The 21303-nt window shown below is 38.1% G+C and overlaps 1 protein-coding gene across 1 annotated transcript in view; it reads right to left on the bottom strand.

Annotated features, from left to right (window-relative positions):
- Positions 1-21303, bottom strand: part of LOC136706741 (Fc receptor-like protein 5) — a 56375-nt gene that overhangs the window by 28344 nt on the left and 6728 nt on the right. The window contains exons 3-8 of the mRNA XM_066680354.1: positions 16648-16932; positions 10615-10908; positions 10063-10338; positions 7963-8253; positions 7004-7297; positions 3240-3512 (exon numbers count right to left, since the gene is read on the bottom strand). Coding sequence (XP_066536451.1) covers positions 3240-3512; positions 7004-7297; positions 7963-8253; positions 10063-10338; positions 10615-10908; positions 16648-16932 — 1713 coding nt within the window. The remainder of the gene's footprint in view (positions 1-3239; positions 3513-7003; positions 7298-7962; positions 8254-10062; positions 10339-10614; positions 10909-16647; positions 16933-21303) is intronic.

Raw genomic sequence — 21303 nt, 5'->3', positions numbered from 1 at the left:
AGTGACCAAGTGCAGATAAAGTGTCCTGTGTCAATGAAGTGACGTTGCAGTGATATATATCTAAGGGTTTAAGAGTCTTACAGCAGATGGCGCTCTTCCTGCATCTGGAGTTCGTTGTAAATGTCCGAGGTTGTGGGGGAGGTTGACTTCAACAGTTCTCTGTGCAGCCTTCACCACCCTCTGCAGACCTTTCCTCTGTGCAGCAGAGCAGCTTCCGTACCACCTGTTAATGCTGAAGCACAGAACACTCCAATTGAGTAGAGTTTATTTGTCAGGATCTGGGGAATCTTGGTGTTGAAGGAGTATGTGAAGTCCACAAAGAGCATACGGCCGTAGGAATCCTGCTTCAGGTGGGTGAGGGCAGTATGGACTACAGAGGAGATGGCGTCCTCTGTGGATCAGTTCTCCCAGTTTGCATACTGATGTGGATCCTAGTGACGTTGATGGTGGCTTTGATGTGGCCTTGGTTCCTAGGAGAGGAATTGTCCCTGGATCTTCTGTGCATATTCCGCTTTAATTCCTGCCATCAGCTCTCTTCTAGCCCTCCTGAGTTCCTGTGAATGGCCAGACCTGAAACCAGCATCCCTGGCTTTCACCAGAGAACGGACCTTTGCATTCAGCCGAGGTTTCAGGTTTGGGTAGCACATCACTGTTCTGGTGGTGGTGACATCCTCCACGCACTTGCTGATATATTCTAGGACAGATGATGTATAGTCCTCCAGATCCAGCTCCTCCTCAGATACAGCAACCTCCCTGAAGACCTGCCAGTCTGTGCTTTTGAAGCAGTCCTGCAGTACAGAGTCACTGCGCTGGGCCACACAGTAATGGTCTCTGTGTGAGTCTGGAGCATCTAGGCAGGGGATGGTAGACAGGGACAATGATGATTGAAATGTGGTCGGAGAGGCAGAGGTGGGGGCGTCTCGTATGTTGGTGTAAACACAGTGCAGTGTGTTATTTCCCCGTGTAGGTGGTGACATGCTGATAAAACCTCAGCAAAGTGTCTGTCAGGTTTACGTGGTTAAAATCCCCTGCCACCACATACAATGCCTCTGGATTCTTGTTCTGAAGTGAGCTGATGTTGTTATGTATCTCCTTCAATTAAAACCTTAAATATAAGTGAGTTTACAAGCCATTTCTTTATAAATCACAGTTTCTGTGTGAGATGTTGCTAAGACACATTACAGACCAGTTTTTTCCATACACACCCTTTATAGATGAGGCCCTTGGACAGAGAAATTTAGAGTCTTTAGATACAGGTTTATTAGCTGATGATTTGCTGGTTAGTTGCTGCTCTGTCGAGATCCATTCTATTGAGATAACTGTCAAGATCCAATTTACTGTATTTGTGCAACATTTTAGAGCCAGCTTTGAACATTGAATCCAATAAAACCCATGTTATTCCCATACAGGGTCTGTCTGTGCTTGGCCCTTTGAACACTAGAGTGCTATAGACAGGAATTCCTAACCCTTTAAACATCCAAACATCATCTCATGTATTTTAAGCCACAGATATACTTCATGCAGTACAACTGGCGCAAGGCTGTTCACACCTGTGCAGGCTGTGTAAAACCTGGCACATGAAAAATGTGTGATTTTTTTAAAAAAAAAATCACACATTACGTGGCCCTTTAACTAAAAATCAAAATGTTTTAAATGTTTAATTTTTACATTTTGGATCATATAATTTCTTAATGCATCATAATTAGGCATTTACCAATATATTTTTTTTCTTTAATTGGTCTTTCATCTAGTTCACTGCATCATTTAAAACTGTTCTTTAGACTTCTTTACAATTTATTCTTATTTTTGATTGATTTCAAATGAATAGCTTTAGAGAAACTACAGTTGTTTCTGGTACTGTCTGAACCTTGGCTTGAGGTGTGAGATCATTCAACAGACCTCCCACACTTCTCTGTATCATCATCTTCTTCTTCTGAATCTGTCTCACAAAATCTATGTTGACAACTGAGCCGACACATTTTACACACAAAGGCTTTGGGAAAACTAAAAGTATATTATTGTTTCATAAAAATACTTAAGTTTTCTAAATGTATTTTGCTGCTGTAAAGAACAGATAGATTTTTCTGAATATTTATTATAATTAATGAGCATTTGACAGGTTGAATACACTACATCTATGAAATGGAACAAAAATGCTTAGTTTTACTAAAGTAACATCACTCAGATCACACCTGGAATTGCTTGAGTTTAGCAAACAGTACTGAGATTTTCTCCTGTTGTTTTCATGAAGATAGCAACAATTTTGTAATGGTTGGTAAATGCATGGAAATGCTTTCACTTCATTCACAGTTCAGTAGAGAACTCAAAACATTTGCCCCAATGGAAGTGTGTTTCTGTATTTCTTTTCATTACATGATGAAAGAGCCACCTCTAAAAATCATGTATCATATTTGATACATTTGAAGGAGCAGGAATTACTGCACAGGCTTTTATCTCTCTATGGGAGACCATTAGAGATAAAACTCATAGAAGAAAGAAGAAAGAAGTTTGTGTAAAGCTTTTAGCTTTTGTGCATGGTCACACACCATTTGTGGAGTCATACAGGACGGTCTATAGTGAAACTATAAGCCTGTAGACGGTATAATCCAAGTACAGCCTCATTAAATCAAGTATATAAGCAACAAATATATAGAACAGAAATAAAAATGTGCTGATTTGAATGCACTTCATTCAATAAAACACTACTTTCCACTAAGAACATTTATTTCTTTTGCTTTTCTGTAAAAGTGTTAAAGATTTTTGTTGTGATTCTTCAGGTCATGGGCTTCCTTATATGGCGATCTTTTTTAAATTCACGGGTGTGGCTTATGGTAATAATAAGCTAATGCGTGTTCACTGACTTTGTGAACCATTTATATTCACATACACACGTTCTACTAAAAAATCTGGGGTTTACTATGTGTTCATGAGGTTCATCAAGTATTTTCACTTACATACAGTTCTTCCAGCTGGTGAAGCTATTAGCCAACACTGAATCAGCTGATTCTTTCACGATATACAACATAAAAAGTGCAGTGTCCTTTTAATAATAGTTTATTTTTATAAATAATTTTCACCTTTATTGTTGAATTGTTTCCCAGTAGTCAGTGTGAAATCAATTAATCAGATTCTCATAGAAACAGAGAGCCATGTGTGCTGTTTATAAAGTATTTTGGTGAAGATATATTACTGTGAAGAAAATCACTAAATGAAAAAAAAAGAAGTGATAAAGCACTCACCCTTCACAGTAACAGGTTCACTGTAATGTGACTGTAGTGATCTGTCTGCTATCTGTCCTCTGCACCGGTACTGATCTCCTTCTTTGGTATAATATTCTGTGATGGTGAGAGCGTAATACCCAGACCGATACACTCTCCAATCACCATCTTTAACCTTCTTCTCCCACTGATATGTCCATCCACTATAACCCTTAATCTCACACTTCAGAGTGACTGACTGTCCTCTGAACACATCTCCCTTCGGTTCTGCAGTCAGTGAAGCAGTGGGAAGAGCTACAGGTGGAAGATAACAGTATTTAGAGATCCATTAATAAAAAAACACAAATAAAAGCTCTGTATAGTTGTTGACAATGAAGATAATGAACACTGAAGAGATGATCACGGTCTCTCCTAAAACCACATTTATCTCAGTAGAGTTAATAAACACCACAGTTTCTGGGCTTTATTTGGAAAAATAATAGCCTCTGCATGAATGCACTTTAATTTATTTTAATTTTATTTTATTTTATTTCACTACTGAAACAATGTTAAACAGAATAAATGAACAGATACAGTGTATGAGATCCAGTACACTGCAGTTTTACACTCCTACAGTCTCTACACATCACTGGAGTCAGAGACTCACTGTAAACACTGTAGTGCATTATTTCACTGGAAGCAGTGTCTCCAATAACTATTTATTTACAGTATTCCACACTTTTTAAAACAAACACCACTCTGTAGTGGAAATCACTGCATGGTTTCAAGAACTTCCCCAGACCCTGATCTGTGAACAGTTGTGATCAGGGATGTTCTGAAAACAATAATTAATTAATTCAATAAAATGTTTGGCCAAATGGGACTCCATAATTATGAAAGTGCTTTTATTATTCAAACTGCAGGAAGTCTCCTCTTAAATCGCTAACAGAAATCAAGTCAGGACATCAAACATAAACTTATCCTCTCCTAGTTATACATTCATTTTCTGAATGAAATCCTTATTAATGCTTTATAAGTACTTAATAGATGGTACTGATGCCTTATAAATTTAACTGTAAAGAACTGACATACATTTATAGCAGGAACACTGCAGTAATTTACTTTATTCCTTAAACACCACAGTGACAGTGGTGATATTGTCAGTAGATGGGAGCTTGGGGGACTGCTGTATTTTTGTTTTTAAATATTGTTTTTCCAGAGAACTATCTGTTTTAAAAAATATATGGATTTTTACTTTTTACTTTTTTTTGTGACGCTTTAGGTTAAGGGTGCTTGAGCATTCCTAAAGGCTAAATATGTTTATGTCACAGTAGCTTAGAGAAGGATATACTCCAATGTTCTGAATATGAAGTCGTAGAGAAGAGGCAGCTGCACTTTCATTGCCTTTGTACTGATTTTCACACGTTTGATGAGTGGCAAATGAGAAGCAGGAAAAATTAGAGGTGATCAGACTGCCCCAAGTGGTGGAGGGGGAAGGCATTTTATCCCTCTGCAACGTTTGTGTAAATCTGATACAAAGCGTTGTTCCTCTGATTGAGCAGGAGACTTTGCAAATCTACAATCTGTGCTGCTTAAACAGTTAAGTCCACTTCAACAGCTGACCTGGCATCAGCATCAGGAGGTATATAAACAGTGGTGGTGACAGAAGTTGAGAATTGTCTTGGTAGATTAAAGGATCTACAGTTAATCATCAGATACTTCAGACAGAGAGAAAAGTTACAGTGGAGAATGTAAACACCATGTTTTGTTTACATTAATTCACAGACCTCCCCTGTCTTTCTTACCAGAGTTTTTTGCCGCTCTTTTCACTCTTAATAAGCTGTACCTGTCCAGCTCCACTGCACTGTTAAGTGTGTCACTGTTCATCTACGTCTCCAGCATGTTACACTCCATGATCCGTCCCTGTGTTATAATCCAGAGCTGGAGCTCATCCATTTTATTCACCAGAGACAGAATGTTAGCAAGAAAAATGTTGGGAAGTGGTGGTTGATGTGGATTTAGCCGTAGCTTTATCCTGGTTCCCCCTTGTTTTCCTTGATTTGGTTAATGCTCTCTGTGTCTTGTTGTGTTCAGCTGTGGTGTGGTCAGTTGAAGAGTCCACAGTGTTCTTGAGATTTCCAGAGGGACTTGCAGATCAGTAAATATTGAACTAGTACTATTCTCATACTTCTTTGGCACAGTGGTACAACAGTGTTACAGTCAAACAGCTCCAGGGTCCCAGTACTTTGGGTTCTCCCTGTGACTGTGTGGGTTTCCTGTTTCCTCCAAGTTTTCTCCCACAGTCCAAAAACACATATTGGCAGATGGATTAGTTGTGTGAAATAGTCCATAGGTGTGAGTGTGTGAGTGAATGTGTGTTACTGCATCTACCTCAATCTACCGCAGATCTACCCCAGATCTACCTCAATCCTGCACTGGATAAGCAGTTACAGACAATGAATAGAATTAATGAATGAATTAGGTTAATTAATTCAAGAAGAGTCTGGATGAATCTTTGTGTCATTGAAAACAGAAGCAACTAGAACTGTGTTTGTCTACAAACATTAACTGCATTTAGAAACAGTGTAAATACTGTAATTATAACAGTGTGAGTACTGTAAATAAACACTGTATTAATGGAGACAATGCTGCAAGTGAATTAAACATTTCACACAAAAGAATAAGGGCGTAGTTTTCAGTGCATTGTGCTCTATCAGTAAAATAATAGTCATGGTGATGACCTAAGGAAGAAAGGGAGAGTAAAGCTGTCTGGAGGAGGGAAAGAGAGAGAGATGAATGAATGAATATTTCAGCATGTTGACCTATACACTCCCTAATGCCAGAATAGTTAGTAGAATAATTACCTCCTAAACATTACCACACTGCACAAAGCATTTCTGATATCTAAAGCACATATTATTAAGCTGCATTTATTAATTTACATAAAATATTTTACTTGTATTTACACATGATTGTTCCAGACATTGAATTTATTAGGCAGCGCTGCTTATTCTACCATAATACACAACAGTATTTAATGCAGTTTTCAGTAGTTCATCATTATTATTGATGTATCTCAAGAGTTGTTCATCTTAGTAAACCTAATAAAAATATTTACTAATAGTCAATTAGCACTTAATGAAAAAATGTATATTTTTTATAAGTCAGTGCATAATGTAAAGTGTTTTAAAATTATTCATAGAAAAAGCATGGCATTTGTGCTGTTTATAAATTATTTTGTTGAAGATATTTCCCTGGAGTCAGTGCTGAGAAAAACACTGAATTAATTAATTTATTCATTATCTGTAAGCTCTTATTCAGTTCAGGGTTGCGGTGGGTCCAGAGCCTCCCCGGAATCATTGGGTGCAAGGCAGGAACACACCCTGTAGGAGGTGCCAGTTCTACACATGGCCACACACACACACATACACACACACACACACACACAAACTCACAGACACTTTTGAGTCATCAATCCATCTACCAATGTGTTTTTGGATTGTGGGAGGAAACCGGAGCACCCAGAGGAAACCCGAGCACCCGGAGGAAACCCACGCAGACACGGGGAGAACACACCAACTCCTCACAGACAGTCACCTGGAGCGGGACTTGAACCCTCAACCTCCAGGACCCTGGAGCTGTGTGACTGCGACACCACCGTGCCGCCCCTAAAACAGAATATGTCACTGAAAAGAGAATCTCTACATTTCTTCAGTTTATGAACAGAAGCATTAATAGATCAAATTCATAGGATGTGCTGCTGCTGTAAATATGAAAATACATTTAAAAAGTGGTAATGTACTCACCCTCCACACTGAGAGTAACAGGTTCACTGTATTGTGACGATAGTGATCTGTCAGTTTTCTGTCCTCTACATCGGTACTGATCTCTATTAGAGACATAATCTTTTCTGATGTTGAGAGTGTCTGTGTTTACAGTGTAATACTCAGACTGAGACACTGTAGTCCATCCACTGACTTTACTCTTCTCCCACTGATATGTCCATCCACCATGAATCCAAATCTCACACGTCAGAGTGACTGAGTCTCCACTGAACACATCTCCCTCTGGTTTCACAGTCAGTGCAGGAGTGAGTAGAGCTACAGGGAGAAGAGAACAAGGGTGAAGAGCCGTGTAATTTAAATTCCAGGAAGCAGGCAGGTGCACAGAGATTTTTGTGGGCAGGTGCTCAAGCCAGAAAAAGGGCACCCATTGCTAAAATTATTCATAGAAGTTGACTTATATAGTTATTTTTTAATTTTTGTTTTGCATAGATATTAATCTATGGATGCTCTTTGTATGAAAGGAGACTAGAGACAAGAACAACAAACAGAGTCATGTGCTAAATGAGCACACGGTGAGGAAAACAGACACAGGACGTGACAATGCCTAAATTTGCGACTCAAAAGTGTCCAAAAGAGAGTGTGTGAGTGAATGTATCAGTGTGTGGTGCCTTGTGATCGACTAACGCCACGTCCAGGGTGTGTTCCTGCCTTGTGTTCAGTGATTCTGGGTGGCTTCCCAACCCACCGTGGACCGGAACTGAATAAGCGGTTACATACAGTGAATAAATGAACACTGAAAATAACTCATTTAGTGTTTACATTGTTGCAGCTATTTATTGTTGAGTTATTTAATCATTTTAAGAAATATTAATTCAGGCATTTGTTTATTAGCGCATGTGAAACAATGCAAATGTGAAATAATGCAGAATGGAAAGCTACTAATATGAAAATGTGAAAAAAAAAAATGTTAATTCACTCACCATTTACAGTGAGCTTTAGTACGTCACTGTAATTTGATGAATCCGGTCTTCCCTGTCTCTTTCCTCTACACCTGTAATTACCAACAGCAGCAGAATCTTCTGTGATGGTGAGAGTGTCTCTGTTTACAGTGTAATACTCAGACTGAGACAGTACAGTCCATCCACCATGGTTCTGCTCCTCCCACTGATATGTCCATCCGTCATAATCCTTAATCTCACACTTCAGAGTGACTGATTCTCCAGTGAACACAGCTCCCTCTGGTGTTCTTGTCAGTGTAGGAGTGGGTCGAGCTACAGAAATAAGATGAGTATTTGGAGACAGCTCAGTTAATGAACAACACTAATTAAAAATCTACATTCATATTCAAATATCAAATAAATAACAATTAAAGAATAACATTTCTTAACATGGAAAGAACCTAGCAATTTCTTCATCTAAAGCATATAATGTCATTAAGGTTTCAGAAAATCCTGAGAACTCTGTTTGTGAGGGACAAGGCTGAACACTAATAAAGGCTGTGACCTTCTGACACTGTGTTTAAAAACAAATATGGTTCTGTAGTGGAATTCACTGAATGGGCTCAAGAACACATCCCAAAACCATTATCTATGAACAGTTCAAACCATAAGGGAGCTTTTAAAAAATAATAATTAGTTCATGCACTAAAATATTTGGTTCAAATGGGGACTCTAATTATGAAAGGTCTTTTATAATTGATAAATGTAAGGTCTTTTATAAATAGGAAGTTTACTATTAATTCACTGACCATAATCAGGTCAAGATTTAATAAATAAAAAAAGGGTTTGATTTTTAGGGAAGTTAGTTGTACAACTTTAACTAAATCTATCCTGGTAACAGAGCCTTATTAATGCTTAATAATAAAATATTTAATAAATGGTACTAGTCCATTACACAATGCACTGTAAAGAACAGACATACATTTACAACAGTAGACCACAGTCTGCTGTAAAATTACATTTAGGGTGAAACAGTGTAGGTCATTTTTTAAATAAGGTAAAAGAGTGGTGGAACAAAAAGATGGAGGAATAGTCGCCAAGTTTAAAAACATATTAAAATTCAAGTCTGCAGCATTTGGTGACTTCTTTCTTCAGAATCTAAGTACTGTACTAAAGGCTGCACCTCAGAATTTAATACTTAGACAATCAAAATGCTCTACAGATTTTATAGAGGATAGAGGAATTTACTGTGCGGCTAACAATCATTGCAAATGACTTTGACCACATTGTCATCTCAGGAGGCTTGAATATCTACATAGATAATGTCTTTAACAAAACTATGAATGAACGCTTTGTTTTACTTCATGTCTTTGGTGTGTTCCAGAATGTGAAGGGACCCACCACAATCACAGGCACAAACTGGACTTGGTCTTCAGCAAAGGGCTGAATATTTCATCTGTTACTGGGAAAGATATAAGGTTCTCTGACATTTTCTATCACACCATTCAATGGTCACCTATCAATGGTCAATGCAAAAAACCTTGTGAATATTTAAATATGGGCTTGGTTCATTTTCACATGAGACAGTGGAGAAAATGGAGGACCGAAAGACAAAAAACAGAAACTTTGGAGACTGCGCGGTAGTATTTATTGTTTCAGAGGTCGAGGCGAGGTAAAATGAGTTGTTTGGTGGAGGCATTACAAACAAAAGCAAGTTAGTTGAGGGACAACATGTGTCTGCAGCAGTAAACAGCGTTAAATCCTTTGTCCAGTAGCCTCCAGTTTGTCAATGTGATCTTTAGCAAAAAAAAGCAGACACAGCAGTTCATCTTGGAGAGCACTGCTTTCTACTTGCAAACCTGGTAATGCAGATCATTCCTGTCCAGTGTTCTCCTGATGGTGGATCCTGAACATTAACATTAGTCCACATAAGAGAGGCCTTTAGTTTGGAAATGGCCCTGGGTCCTATTGTGATCCAGACACTTCTTGCTCTATTTGAACTAAGATGACTTAGTTAATCATAATATTCCACAAAATTTAGTGCATTTGTTTACAGCATGTGGGGCGTTAATGCTAATGTGAAATAATGCAGAATGGAATGCTACTAATATGAAACTCTCTAAAAAATGTTAATCCTCTCACCTTTTACAGTAAGCTGTAGAACATTACTGTGATTTGATGAATCTGGTCTTCCCTGTCTCTCTCCTCTACACCTGTATTTAATAACAGCTGCAAAATCTTCTCTGGTGTTGACAGTGTAATACTTAGAATGAGACAGTGCAGTCCATCCACCACTGTTCTGCTTCTCCCACCGATATGTCCATCCGTCATAATCCTTAATCTCACACTTCAGAGTGACTGACTCTCCAGTGAACACAGCTCTCTCTGGTGTTCTTGTCAGTGTAGGAGTGGGTCGAGCTACAGAAATAAGATGAGTATTTGGAGACAGCTCAGTTAATGAAAAACACAAATAAAATTCTACTGTTTATTTACGGTACATATAACCATAATTATTAAATGTGATGCTAATGATAAGACTACACATTCAAATATCACTATTAAAGAATAACATTTCATAACATGAGAATCACTACATTTCTTCAGTTTATTAACAGAAGCATTAATAGATCAAATTCATAGGACGTGCTGCTGCTGTAAACCTGTAAATACATTTAAAAATGGTAATGTACTCACCCTTCACACTGAGAGTAACAGGTTCACTGTAATGTGATGATAGTGATCTGCCAGTTTTCTGTCCTCTACATCGGTACTGATCTCCATTACGGACATAATCTTTTCTGATGGTGAGAGTGTCTGTGTTTAGAGTGTAATACTCAGACTGAGACACTGTAGTCCATACACTGCCTTTACTCTTCTCCCACTGATATGTCCATCCACTATAACCCTTAATCTCACACTTCAGAGAGACTGACTCTCCCCTGAACACATCTCCCTCTGGTTTCACAGTCAGTGCAGGAGAGGGTAGAGCTACAGGGAGAAGAGAACAAGGGTGAAGAGCCGTGTAATTTAAATTCCAAGAAGCAGGCACGTGCACAGACATTTTTGTGGGCAGGTGCTCAAGCCAAAAAAGGGCACCCATTGCTAAAATTATTCATAAAAGTTAACGTATATATTTATTTTGTTTTGCATAGATGTGTGATGTGATTAACTAAATCTATCCTGGTAACAGAGCCTTATTAATGTTTAATAATAAAATATTTAATAAATGGTACTAGTCCATTACACAATGCACTGTGAAGAACAGACATACATTTACAACAGTGGACCACAGTCTGCTGTAAAATTACACTTAAGGGGAAACAGTGTAGGTCATATTTTAAATAAGGTAAAAGAGTGGTGGAACAAAAAGGTGGTGGAATAGCCGCCAAGTTTAAAAACATCTTAAAATTTAAGCCTGCAGCATTTGGTGACTTCTTTCTTCAGTATCTAAGTACTGTACTAAATGCTGCACCTCAGAATTTAATACTTAAACAATCAAAAACACTCTACAGATTTTATAGAGAAACTTACTGCGTGGCTAACAATCATTGCAAATGACTTTGATCACATCGCAGGAGGCTTGAATATCTACATAGATAATGTCTTTAACAAAACTATGAAGGAACACTTAGATTTACTTCATGTCTTTGGTGTGTTCCAGAATGTGAAGGGACCCACCGCAATCACAGGCACAAACTGGACTTGGTCTTCAGCAAAGGGCTGAACATTTCATCTGTTACTGGGAAAGATTTAAGGTTCTCTGACCCCAAAATATTCTGATTTATAAAAAGGCACACCTGAACAATGTTTTCTCTTTATACATCACAACCTTCTGTAATGTGTGTGTATTACATCAATAAAAACTTTAACATCACCTGCACCTTATTTACAATATTTGACAGGCTGAGAAAGCCACCTCCACTGCTGAAACCAGACTTATTGGTTCAGTGCCGTCTTATTTACAGTCAAAACAGAGCACGTCCAAACCACAGACACTGTGTTTTTCTTTGGTATGAGCTGCTCAAGTCGGTTGGCCTCACTGTTTAGGTTGCTTCCAGACAGCTGCATAATCATGTGACTACAGCTTGGTAGTGTGGTTTTAAAGGGACAATACATAAACACATAGTGGAGACCTAACAGAATAAAAAATAATCTAAATAGACAAGATTATGACGATTAGAAGTTCTGAATGGCAATTTCAATTTTTTTTTTATTTAATTATCCAGCCCTAGTCTCTTGACACGACTGAGTGGACTGAAGGCGGCAGACGCAAATGCTGCAACACAGCAGATTTATTTAATAAAAGATACTTTACAGTGATATTTAACAGAGATCCTTAGACAAAGACAGAGAGATAGGGATATATAGATAGAGAGACCTAGACTGAGAATTACCAACAGACTAGTGAGAGAGGGAAGTACTAACAGACGAGAGAGAGAGAGAGAGAGAGAGAGAGAGAGAGAGAGAGGAATACTAACAGACCAGTGAGAGAGAGAGAGAAATACTAACAGACCAGTGAGAGAGAGAGAGAGGAATACTAACGGACCAGAGAGAGAGACAGACTTGCAAGGTACTAGTAGATTAGAGAGATACAAACAGACACCCCCCAAACTAAGACACGAAGCACAAGAAATTTCCACCCAAAGAACTTAAATACACAACACAGACAAGGAACACCTGGGACAGAAAACGAGGGGGAAGAACCACAAAGGAGGCACAGTGAGAGGGTGGAGCTAAGGCGGAGACGAGGGAGACAGGAACAAAACAAAGAGCCATGTCCTTCTAAGCACATGACAAACAAAGGAAACAGAGACACAGACAGAGCAGGAACACACTACACAGGGCGATTCATGACGTCTCCAAACAGCAGAGCTGTTCTTTGTTTGGTTTTGATTGTACAGCACTTTGTCAGGCCTCTGTGGTCTTTAAATGTGCTTTAGAAATAAAGTTTGACTCGACTTGTTCTTGTACATCCTCAAAATCAGAAATGTACCCTGTCTGAATTCACTCCTTTTGATCAGAATACTCCAGCAGGTAAAACAACTTACATGCATAATAGATATGTTTCCTGGCCACTTCATGAATGAAGTCTTCTGTTGTCTATCTGAGGACATACTGCAAATAATATATAGTCACTCCTTTCAGGGATCTCCCCTCGAGTGCTACAAACTGCAGTGAGGAAGCCTCTCTTAAAAAGAGCAACTTAGACAATAGTATCCTGAATAACTCCAGATCAATCTCTAATCTTCCATTCCTAGGCCAAATTACTAATGCATGGATGTCCTAAATGACATCAATATGAACTCAGACGTCAGTAAAATATCAGTGCAAGTGCTTCTTGATCTTAGAGCTGCATTTGTTACTGTTGATCACAGGGTCTTTTTAGACAAACTAGAGAAATGGGTGTATCTTTCAAGAACAGTCGGTTAAGATCATATCTGGAGGATAGATATTATTTTATTTCTATCAGTGTCTATGAATCAAATGAATATTGCTGACCTTCAGTGTCTCAAATAGTTCTGTTCTTGGGCCGCTGCTGTTAAATAGTTTCATGTTACTAGTTGCGCAAATATAAATAATAAAATAGCCTATCATAGTTATGTAGAAGACAATCTATTTATTATTTAGTATATAGAACATTCTGTGAGGAGTTTGGTGTGTTCTCCCCGTGTACGTGTGGGTTTCCTCCAGGTGCTCCAGTGTCCTCCCACAGTCCAAAAACACACTGGTAGGTGGATTGGTGACTCAAAAGTGTCCAGTGGTTTAAGTGTGTGAGTGAATGTGTGAGTGTTGCCCTGTGAAAGACTGGCACCCCCTCCAGGGTGTGTTCCTGCCTTGCGCCCAATGATTCTGGGTAGGCTCCGGACCCACCGTGACCCTGAACTGGATAAGCGGTTACAGACAATAAATGAATGAATTAATGAAACAATTCCAAAGTTTTATTGTAATATGCTCAGAAAAACAAGCAGTTACACTGTACAATGAAATCCTTAATCTGCACTACCTCCCAGACTAAAAGTACCAACAATTACAATATACATTATAAATACTAAGCAGAAAGGCACAAAAACAATGTGAGAGCTGGCCCATGTGACTCCACACTCACTGGAATCCACTTTGATGGTGCTGTGTTGAGAGCTTCAAAGCGAACATAAATGTCATTCAGTTCATCTGGTAGAGCAGCATGGCAGTCGATTTACCCTCTTTACTTGTTCTAGTAGTCACTGAGCTGTTTTAGTCCTTTCCATATGTGCCTGGTGTCAGTGGTGCTGTAGTGTTGCTCCAGCTTGAGACTGTACTGTCTCTTGACCTCTCTCTGATGGACCTATGTAAGTCATACCTGGCCTTTTTGTAGACATCAGGGTTGCCTGAGACAATACGATTGGTAGCGGATGATGGACATGTGATCTGATTGTCCGAAGTGGTACACTGCAGTAGACATTGTCCGAAGTTTTGTTCTGTCTTGTTGGAAATTTCCTTAGATTGCAGTGATTGAAATCACAATGAACACAGCGTCCAGGTGCTTTGTTTCCTGCATACTGATGGCAACATAGAGACGTCCCAGTGCAGCTGAGGAGTTAGCTTGTGGAGGGATATAGGTGGCCAGGATGAAAACAGTGGAGAATTCTCTTGGTAAATAAAATGGTCTGCACTTCAGCATCAACATCGGGTGAACAGTGTTTGTGTAGAATCTGAACGTCCGTGCACCATGCATTGTTAACATACACACAACATCCACCTCCCCTATTTATTGTCGACACTCTTTTCTGTCAGTCCTGTAAGGTTGTCTCAGGACAGTTTCACATCATTCACACATTTAGATACTGCTTCTAATCTGTATTTTCCTGTGGCTGTGTCATGCATTGGTTTAATACTCAAAAGTTCCTCTGTGACATAAACTGGAGTCCACTCCACAGATGAACATTGCCAGACGTGCAGTGCCAGTCTTGTCCATGTTTTCATCCAAATCAAGGGAATACACACTAAAGTCTTTTCTCTTCTTCATCAACTGTGTTTGTAAATCAGTGGCAACCTCACACATCCCATCAATAACTATATTTTTGCTGAGGCTTATATTGGAAATGTTTGCTTTTCATCTGGACACAAGATGTCACACTTTAATCATGCAGCTCTTCAAAAACTAGCTAGGCCTAGCTTTCACTGCAGCTTCACCATCTGATTTTGCTTTTGTGAACATAGTTTGCTCTAACACCAGACTCTTTTTAAACTCTTCTGCCTTCTGTAGCTTCTGCAGTTTGTCCAGGTTTTATACTTGAGCTGCTGGTTTGTCTCATAGTGCCATCTTATGTTATATTCTTTAATTACGGCCACATTAGTTCCACAAACAGGACACAGGTTTCCGCTTTCAACAAACAGGTTCTCTGCAGGTTTTCAGATTGCCATTTTTTTCGGGGTGGAGGCTAGCTGAAATGTCAATTTAAATAGTGCTGACTGATGCATTTATGCCCTGATCACTTATCAATGTGTGATTAGAAGCGGAAGCAGCTGTTGCATAGTGGGATTTGTAGTATGAGTGGTGGGCAAGCACCAGCAGGCCGTTAATTATAGCCATATGAAATTATCTCTTAGGCCATATATAATTATATAGAGCAGGGGTGTCAAACTCAAGTCCTGATCCTCATGATCAAATACTGGTGAATATTAATTGATTTATTGATTCATTATTTCATTCACTGTCTGTTGTTTAGTGTTGCAGTGGGTCCAGAGCCTACTAGGAATCACTGGGTACAAGGCAGGAACACACCCTGGAGGGGGCGCCAGTCACAGGGAATGCCAAGGATTTACTGGTAACACTGCTTCTTAACAGTTAATTAACTTTTAGCAAGCAATAAATTAATTATTGACAAGAACTTTACCACTACTGTTTAATACAAATGTCAGTTGTAAAGACTAAGTGTTTTAATATAGTGTCTGTTTAAGGTTATTTAAATGGATTATTAACTGTTTATTTACTGATGTCCTAATTCATTGTAATATTCAGTTACAAGTAGATCATAAATGTCTTTATACGACATGCTGATCCTAAAATATAAAGAGGTGGAAGATACTTAAATCCAGACCGATCTGAAATGGTAGTTATTGCTAGTAAATGAACTCATTTGCAATACTGGTGTATGGTAGGATTAGTATATATTTGGGTGTCGTGTTGATCATGTGTCACGATAAACCAACAATAATTTACAAAGACCAGGTACGTATTCAACTGCATTACTGTATTTTTGATATGAACTCCAGCGTTAATAAGCACTTCCTAAGGGCAATTTATTAAAGATGAACACTTTAGTTTTGGTCTTTTTGTTAAATTTCATAATACATTTTTATAAATGTAGGTTGTTCCACAACATTAATAAGCACTTACTAACAGAGAAGTATTTGTAATTAAGAATGAGTATGGTCTGTATTGTTATCTTAATAAACGTAGTGTTTGCAATTAGTCAGCACTTAATATAAAGTGTTACACAGAATGTTTACAGAAATAGTGAGGACTCATGCAGTTTGTTAATTATTTTGATGAAGATATGTTCCTAGAGCCTGTGCTGAGACAAACACTGGAGACATCAATATGTATGTTTTTAGGTTGTTAATAAAAAAAATTTCATGCACAGAATCTACAGAAAAAATTAACAGAAAATTCCATCACTTTGATTAAGATTGTACAGACTTTACTGCTGCTGTAAACATGAAAAGAAGTGTTAAATCACTCACCCTCCACAGTGAGGGTAACAGTATTACTGTTCAGTGATGATTGTGTTCCTCCAGTTTTCCGTACTCTACACTGGTACTGATCTCCATCCACAGCAGCTACTGTAAAGTTCTGAGTGTCGATCTTTTCAGTAAAAGACTGGAACACTGCAGGCGACCCTCCAGGACCAGTCCTTTCCCACAGATATGTCCAATCACCCTCAGGCGTAACCTTACACTTCAGAGTGACTGAGTCTCCACTGAACACATCTCCCTTTGGTTCTACAGTCAGTGAAGGAGTGGGTAGATCTATATGAAGAAGATAATATAGGATTTAGATACAGCTTCATTAATGTAAAACACAAATCAAAAACCCATATTGCTGTGATGCTGAACTTAATGAACACTGAAGAGATGATCACTGTTCTCCTATAAACACCTGCTCATCTTAAAAGACAGACACCTGTCTTTGTCTTTTTCTTTGTGAAATCAAAAGGGCCTTAGTTTGCTTAGTGTTCATTTAAATCCACCTTCACACGAAGTGTAAACACCTAGATTCATTACTGAAACAATGTTTAATTAATTACTGAAACAAAGACCATAAATGAACAGATAGTGTATGAGATTCAAATAATGTACTGCATTATTACAGTAGTTTACTGGAAGCAATGTCTCCAACAACTGTTTATTTACATCTGTGAAAATCTAATTCATGTTTGAAAATCTGCCCCCTGTGGTGGAAAGTTCATATCAATATTTTATCAATATGTTTTGTTTGTTTTCCTTTTCCTTGCAATGAAAATACATGACTAATTTGTATAATTTTTTATTTTGTTTAGAACTATGTGAATGCTACAGGAGGAACACTTCTTTCCTGTTTTGTTAAATGTATGACTGTGATAATTGCAGGGGTTCCGGAAACAATGCAGTTTTACAACCTTATGAAAAGAATGATCTGATACCTGCAGCGGAGACAACCTTGCTCTCTGTAGGGGTTCCAGAGAGCAAAAAGTTAATACAGGGTCAGTGAGTGACTCCAAGATAATGGAAATCTATAGTTGCTTCATGTTAATGATGAATAAACAATCTGACAGAGAAAAACTAACCAATGTGTGTTTGCAGCTCTCTAACTGGTTAGATAATCTGCAGAATAAAGTTCCATTCATATTCCTAAGACAAGTGATATTTGTTTGTGTTGAAATTTTGTTTACTTTGACGCCCCTTTGCTGATTTAAAGTCAAAGTCTGTTCCAAACCCTGTTCTAAATTGTCTAAATTTGAAGAATATGAAATATTTAGGTTTGAATGATTTAAATATTAAGAGCATAATTCAGCATGAACAACTATCAGTTCATAATCTTTGTAAATTGGTAATATCCTGAAATGGAGGTGTAATCAGACAATAGGTTTAGACGTGCTGTGAGAGATTCAGAAGAAGCCATTGATGGGACACTGCAGCCATCTACAAGAGCCTGTTTTACTCTGAACTGTTCTTAGTGCAGTACAGAAACATTCTGAATTTCTGGCATTAAAAGTGTACACTCCAGAATAATGCATTCATTCATTCATTGTCTGTAACAGCTTATGAAGTTCAGGGTCATGGTGGGTCCAGAGCCTACTCAGAACCACTGGTTGCTAGGCAGGAATACACCCTGGAGGGGTTGCTAGTTCTTCTGCAGAATAATTAAGTTACTTAAATTGGAAGTTTACAGATTCTGCTCCTTCCTACTGATAGCTACTGATGATGAAACTGGTTGTGTTTGGTCTCTGATTATTTTAGAGAATTCTGGGCATTATAAATCTTTCTCAAATAATTACTAACTCAATCAGTCCAAACATCATACACCACACTAACTCATCTCTGACTGATTTGACATTAGAAAAGAAAAACAATCACTGAGTCAGTATTTGAGCTTGGTTTTAGTGATCATGGCCCAGTAGCTTGTGTAGGAATCACCAGGAAGAAAAGCAATGTCTCTGTATGGGGATCAGAAGCGGTTTTAAACAGTTGGATGAGCAGGAATCCTTGAATAATAATTAGAAAGTGATAAAATGTGTAATTAGCAAAAATCTGGAAGGCTGTGGATCCTCATATCTAACTGAACAGGTCAGTGGTCAGAGATCACTACACTGTGGTATTGTCTTTCGGACACTAAGACATCACTTTATTGTAAATAAGGTAGGACTCAGTTCTTGAATATGAGAGGTGAACATTTTTGCAGTAGGGTTAAGGTGCCTCCAGGAATCGTACGACCTATAAGGCTGCATACATGATAAAATTATTGCACCTGATTTGGAGACTTTTTATTTTGTCTTTGTCTACCGCATAACTTGCCAAATACTATGATAAATCAGCCATTGTTATCAGCTATTATGCTGAAGGGCATAAATGGCACCCCTTTCTTTATTAATATTTCTGTCCCCCCTGGATCTGTTTCCATAGTTGGAATGAAATATCTGTTTGATCCAGCCCTTCTTCAATTTGATATGTTCACCAGCTCGGAGATGTGTATGCTGGAGGTACATAATATCTACAGACCCAATATTTCAGGTGTGTGAAAACCTTACTATGCTTAATGGGATGCTGTATCCTTTTAATGTTCCAACTAACAAATCAAATTAAGCCTAAGCCCGAAACCATTAACCTTTACTGTGCAATATGGATTTCATGGTAAGACAGACTAACCAGCTGAACAATCACAAATGAAACAGCAGATCTTGTCATGATGTGAAATGCTGAAATGAATCTATAGGCAGAAAATAGTTTAACAATAAGCAGGCAATACAAATAAAAACATGAATAAAGTGGTTTTGGACCCTATGTCGACCTGTTCTGAACTTCCAGGTCGTTAAGGCCTCCCCTATTCTAAGGCTAAATCTCCACATAAATTCCTAACCAGGTTACACTTCTGTCTGCTAAGGCCCATTGAGCATATTTTGTGAAAAAATTATGTCGCATAAATGGTAGTTGTGTACATTTAATAAAAACAATAATAAATATATAAATAAATAAAATATTTGTGATAAATAGTAGATTAGTTCTTTAAATGACATTATAATAAATACAGAGTTTTATGACAAGCTCTATAATTAGACACTGGAGGGTGACTTATTGGTTAGAATATTAGTTGTGATGTAGGACTCCTCTGGCGCAGAGTAAATCTGGTTGTTGTGAGTAATCCAAAATAGGTTTGGGCTCTGGCCACTCGTGCAGTGTAGATAAACAGAAGTGTTCATTCTGTCTCACTTGATTTGTTTTTTTACTCTAGCAAATCAAAGGATATTTGCACAAAAGTTCTGTAGGAGAGCCAGAATGGCACAGGGTTTCTCTCCTTGTTTCAGTGCTGGTAGTAGTGAGTGGTGTGATCTGTCTACCACAGGGACCTCTGATAAGTTAAACACCTTCTGCAGTAGCACCAAAATATTTGCAGTGGAGCTGCTATGGTCCTCTGGCCTCCAACAATCCTGATATTCTTTATTCTTCACCACGGTTGTAAATCGATCTAAATCTAAACTTATTCTTTAATGAGTACAACTGAGCCCTGAATATCTTTGGTGCATTTTGATAGGCTCGCTTCCATTTCAACAGTTGAATGTTTCAGTGTGGCTAACTCTGTAGATGTCAAGTTCTGAATTGTAATTTAGTCCTTACTGCACTGACATCAGCTCTGAGCCCAGCCATCTCCTTCCCCAGTACATTCTAAAAACTTCACGATGGGTTCTGGACACTGGGCCTCAGAGCAGGCGTGGCTGTGTTTCAAGTTTTTGTTGCTTTGCCCGCCATGTTTTCTCATATGTTTGTGTGGTAAGTGTGTGATAGGACATCAAAAATAATAAAACAAAGAATATATTCTCTCTGAAAGAGCCTGAATATACTTTCCAAACTGAAAATTCTGCAGAGCCCAATAAGACAAGTCTGTTCCATAGTTCTCTACCTATTAATAAACTTAATAAACTTAAACAGTTAAGAAGCAGATCATAAAATAAAGTGTTATGGTGCTGAGTACCACTGCTTATTATGTAATAATATCCAACGTTAATGAATGCTGTTTTAATGAGTGTATATAATATATCTTTATTAAAAAATAATGTACCTTAACAGTTGTTGATCCTAATGCATAAAGTGTATACAATTAGATAATCAGCACTTAATGTAAAACCTTAATTAATGTGGTATGACTGGATATAAATTTAAATATAAAATATTTGTTCATTGAGGGCAAAGTGTCTATCCTTAATTCCATCCATGTAGGTGGATACACCCTCTAATTGGCTAGAATGCTGGTAGTGAGCAGAGAAGATAAAATCCTTGTATCTGAGCACATTAAAACTGCAATTTATGTTCATTTTTATAACTATTATTCTGCCAATGGGTTCTTAATGTCAATTTAACTTATTTTTACAGAGTTGGAATCCTCCTTTTTTTGTTTGTATTTGTGTTGGTTTGTGAAACTGAGAGTGTGGGACAAAAAGCCACACCTAGAATATTTCTCCCCAGCTGCAGGCAGGTAAAGGTTTCTGTGAATCCTGAGAAATCTCTGTTTGTGTATTTATTTACAGTATTTCACACTTTTTAAAACAAACACAATTCTGTCCTGGAAATCACTGGCTCAGGAACACTTCCCAAACACATTTGATATAATATTTGATTTTTGACAAAAATCACTAGTTCACAAAATGA

The sequence above is a fragment of the Hoplias malabaricus genome, chromosome 9 (assembly GCF_029633855.1).
Source record: "Hoplias malabaricus isolate fHopMal1 chromosome 9, fHopMal1.hap1, whole genome shotgun sequence".
Lineage (NCBI taxonomy): Eukaryota > Metazoa > Chordata > Actinopteri > Characiformes > Erythrinidae > Hoplias > Hoplias malabaricus.
This window is presented reverse-complemented; position numbering and strand designations above follow the sequence as displayed.